We start from the raw sequence: 4,003 nt of genomic DNA, 5'->3' as shown, positions 1-4,003 counted from the left end.
TGCTGAGTGTCTTGAAGGAAGAACAAAACCAATCGTTTGGATCAGTTTTGACCACAAAGCATAGTCAAATCTAAAATAGGTCCACCTGTTAGCATGCATTCTTGCAGAAGACATTATACATTGATTAGTTCTCCATTTAATTTCCTTCTTGTGTGCGACTCCAATCATTTTTCCCTAATAAACTATTAAAACTATAAAAGGAGACCGTTATTTTGGTTTTTTACAGGATAGTTACTGCTACGTACAAGTGTACAGGGAAGAGATACACAGGAACAACATTCATGCTTGCATGAAGTACCCCAAACAATGATGACCAACCCCATTGACATTCAGACTGCATATTAATAAGATACTATACATCGCAGTTCGATTAAGAACACAAGCTCATTACAAGAGAAAAGTACAAACAATTACCTCATACGTCAAAGCATTGCTTGAAACTATTTTATTGGATAATACTTAGATATCTGTATGGTTTAACAGAGGGGGTCATATCATTATAAAATACTAGTCACTCTTTCCTGACAGGGAACATGTATCATTCCAGCTGTGATTCTTAAGCATTCTGTCCCACATGTCAACACCCCTTTAGAAAACACTACCTGACTATCACTACTGTTCCATTACATTTTCAAAGTTCTTTTAAAGATAAGGAATCAACCATCAGACTAAGGGTTACATATCTTAGCTAAACTAACCCCTTACTTCTTCACCCTAGATTTTAATGCACACTTGAATGGCAAATCATGTTCATGGTTGCATGGGTGCATTAACCTGCCGTTCCGAGAGAAAGAGGGAAGCTATTTACCATATAATGAGACAGATTCCTTCATTAACCTGAAACTGCAATCAACAACTCGCTTCACTGATTCATGGATGCTTGAAGAGAGAGTTGGGCCAGCACCAACAGTGCTTCCATGCGAGAGCAAAAGGAAGCCCTGTAGCACATTGAAATATGATGTCATGCTCTCCTCAAGTTGTTTAGCTTCGGGCGCTCCCCCATGCCAAAGCATTCCAGCTGTTAAATAAACGGAAGAAGAAATCATTAACTTCAATAAATCGAACCAAAATGCCACACAGGGTTATAGGAAGAAAAAGAAAGCATTTGTTTGTGTCCCATTCCTTTTAGTATGAAACAAAAGAGAACCTTGAAAACAAAAAACAAATAGATGAAAAAAACTATTATTTTATTACTATTGTACTCTAAGTGCGATGTTAGTAAAAAATAATATGTATTTATAATTATATCGTATTTAATTAAATATTAAAAACATATCATATAATATGCAATATGTATTTTAAGATAAAAAAATATATATTATATGATACAATGGATGTATTTTTTGTAAACTTAATTTTAAATAATTATTAAAAAATTAATAATTTTTGGTTGAAATATAAAAATGGAGGTACCAATAGTAGCTTGCTTGGAGAGTTGTTCTGCACCTGCTTACAATAACAAAACAAAATGAAATCCATGCATACATATAGAACTTAAAAAAAACCTGCAAGGTTTCGTGGATGGTATTGAGGTGTGTTGTGAGTGTTCGATTCAACTCCGCTTTCTCTGCTTTTCTCATCTTCGACTCTCGTGCGGGGCTTAAATTGTGTATGAAAGAATAAATAAATCAATAAATCTATCCTTAAATATTGGAAGCGAAAATAACTAAACTTGAAGAATTTTTGAGGAATAATACAATAATTATATTATTTCTAATTAAAAAAACAAATATATAAGATTTAGCAAATACCAAAACTAGGTCATTTCCAGACACAACCTAGAACGAATAATCAAATACCAAAAAACGACATCTAATAAAAAAGAGATATCAAGCACCAAAAATGATGCATGTAGGTAAGTAGGGATTTATTTTACTTTGTTATATTTTGTTAATACTTTATATTTGATGCACTTACCATATATTGAAACGGGTAGCTTCATACAATCTGCATGTGCCAAATGCATGAACCAAATGTATATTCGGACCATCGGTCTCTTGTTTGTAATACAGACCAACATGTCAACACACCATGTTTTAATTCTAAAAGTGCTCAAAAATTGACAAGTGAAAAACCTTCCACACTATACTTGAACAACCTCATATTCAGCCAAAATTTCAGTGAAGGGCAGCGTCTTCAGGAATCTGTGTGTTAATTTAAGGCATGTTTCAAGTCAATTAATTGGTTTGATATCTTATTATTCAATCCATGAAAGACAAGCCATGGGTAACGTTGAGCCATTCCAGAAAATTTCAGTGTAATGTTTGTTTGAGAAGTGAAAAAAAAAAAACATTGATTTTTTCCTTTCTACTTTGAAATCTTTAATTATCCTATTGCTCTTTAAATCACACAATTTTAACAAACTTAATTGAAAGATCAGAAAAAAAAAATAGTTGTAAGAGAGTTGGAAAGAGAAAAAATTTATGTCGTTTTAAGAAAACTTGTAATATTTAGTTTCAAGTTGTTAAAGCTTTTTTTGTTTAACTTTTTTATATAATGTCATATCATCACAATGTTAAATAAAAAATCAAATTCTTTTTATTTTCTTCCCACGTTTCTCTTTCTAATCATTATGTCGAAGGGATTTAGCATTCTTGCTTTTGGGTCACACTTCCCCTCTCTTCTCCTCAGCAGGTGATGCATTCGTCGGAGGCTTTCTTTCCCAGTGAAGTTTGTGTAAAAACTGGCGGCTATGCATCAAATATTATCCAAAGATTTGACTACACATAGCCAGTAAAGTCTGAGTTCCACTTCATTGCTAATATTGGATCTTTCTATTTTGCTTTTTATTTGCGGGTCATCACTAGTTGACTACGACAATTTCCAGGAATTGCGTGAGAAAATTAGTATATGAGAATGGCATTTTATCCCATGCTGAAAGTAGAGGCAAAAGCAGAGCACTCCAAGAAAAGAATCCTAATCAAAGGTAGGGTTTTATTTTGATGAAATCTTTTTAGTTTTTCCATTTAATTGAGTTCTTAAGTTCTAATTACTAGCTCAATATTTCCTTTCTTTTTTGTTTCAATCAGTTATTTTATGCTTTTCTTCATCCTCTCCCTATTAAACCAACAATATATTTGCTTTTTTCTTTGTACTCAAATCACAATTTTTACTTAATGTTACCGATGAAAATTGTTGAGATTTGACCTCATGCTCAAACATGAAAAATAATCAATAAATTAAAATATAACGTAGTGAAAAAATAAATTAATATTTAATCAGAGAAACAGTTAAATCCTACAAGATTAATGTTTGTGTCTTTCATGTAACTTTCAAATAAATTATAAACACTCATAGGTTTAAGAGTTACATACCTTACTCTAGATATCGTAATCAAGAGTCAATTAAATCTAAAAAAAAAATCTTTGGTTCTTCATCTTTAGGATTTGTCAAATCTTCAGCCACCCAAGTGTTTAGCCTCTAACAGTAATCCACACAGTAATTGAATAAGACTTTCTTCAAGGTGGGATTTTACTTGTACTTGCAAGTTTTGTTTTTAAAACAAAAGGACTAAAATTCTTGCCGAATCTAATTTTTGTCAAACAAAAAAAACTATTTTTCTTTTTTTATTTTATGAAACAGTTGAAAAGTGGTTAGAGGCTTCCAGTTTTTAGTTTGCTAATATAACATATTTATATAGCCAAACTAATTTGTAACTTTAAATATAACAGTTGTATTTTAATTTAATTAAGTCTCTGAGAACTTAATTAATTTCTCACTTTATTTTGGTTTCTTTCTATTAAGTCCAACTTAATTAATTATCCTTATTTAACTCCAATCATGTCACTTAATGTGTGTGACCCATTAGACTTCTAAAATGTTGACAATAAATATAAATCATAATCAAATATGAATTTGATAATTAATTTATATTTATAGATCATGAGCGGCATTTAGCAATACATTATAACCACCCAAATGTTAGAGAATCAATTAAAAATTTTGACAAAGCCCTTTAGTGATAAGCCTCTCAGTGCAATACGATCTTTTCATCAAATATCAT

At 31.2% G+C, this 4,003-nt stretch overlaps 1 protein-coding gene across 1 annotated transcript; it reads right to left on the bottom strand.

Annotated features, from left to right (window-relative positions):
* Positions 1-800: 800 nt before the first annotated feature.
* Positions 801-1,580, bottom strand: LOC149527807 (uncharacterized). The gene is made up of 2 exons (XM_089782804.1): positions 1,466-1,580; positions 801-1,018 (listed from the first exon to the last, which is right to left on the bottom strand). The coding sequence occupies exons 1-2, from the start codon at positions 1,578-1,580 to the stop codon at positions 801-803; spliced, it is 333 nt and encodes a 110-aa protein (XP_089638930.1).
* Positions 1,581-4,003: the final 2,423 nt, after the last annotated feature.

This window comes from Theobroma umbraticum, unplaced genomic scaffold (assembly GCF_002168275.2).
Source record: "Theobroma umbraticum cultivar Fairchild unplaced genomic scaffold, ASM216827v3 scaffold_30.0, whole genome shotgun sequence".
In the NCBI taxonomy this organism is placed as follows: Eukaryota; Viridiplantae; Streptophyta; class Magnoliopsida; order Malvales; family Malvaceae; genus Theobroma; species Theobroma umbraticum.
The sequence above is the reverse complement of the archived record's forward strand: the minus strand, read 5'-3'. Positions and strand labels throughout refer to the sequence as shown.

What these genes read in the sequence shown, in the direction of transcription:
- LOC149527807 (XM_089782804.1), bottom strand. Translation starts at nt 1,580, where the DNA reads ATGAGAAAAGCAGAGAAAGCGGAGTTGAATCGAACACTCACAACACAC. An exon ending in GTATGCATGGATTTCATTTT is followed by an intron (nt 1,019 to 1,465) that starts GTTTTGTTATTG and finishes TTTATTTAACAG; the next exon opens with CTGGAATGCTTTGGCATGGG.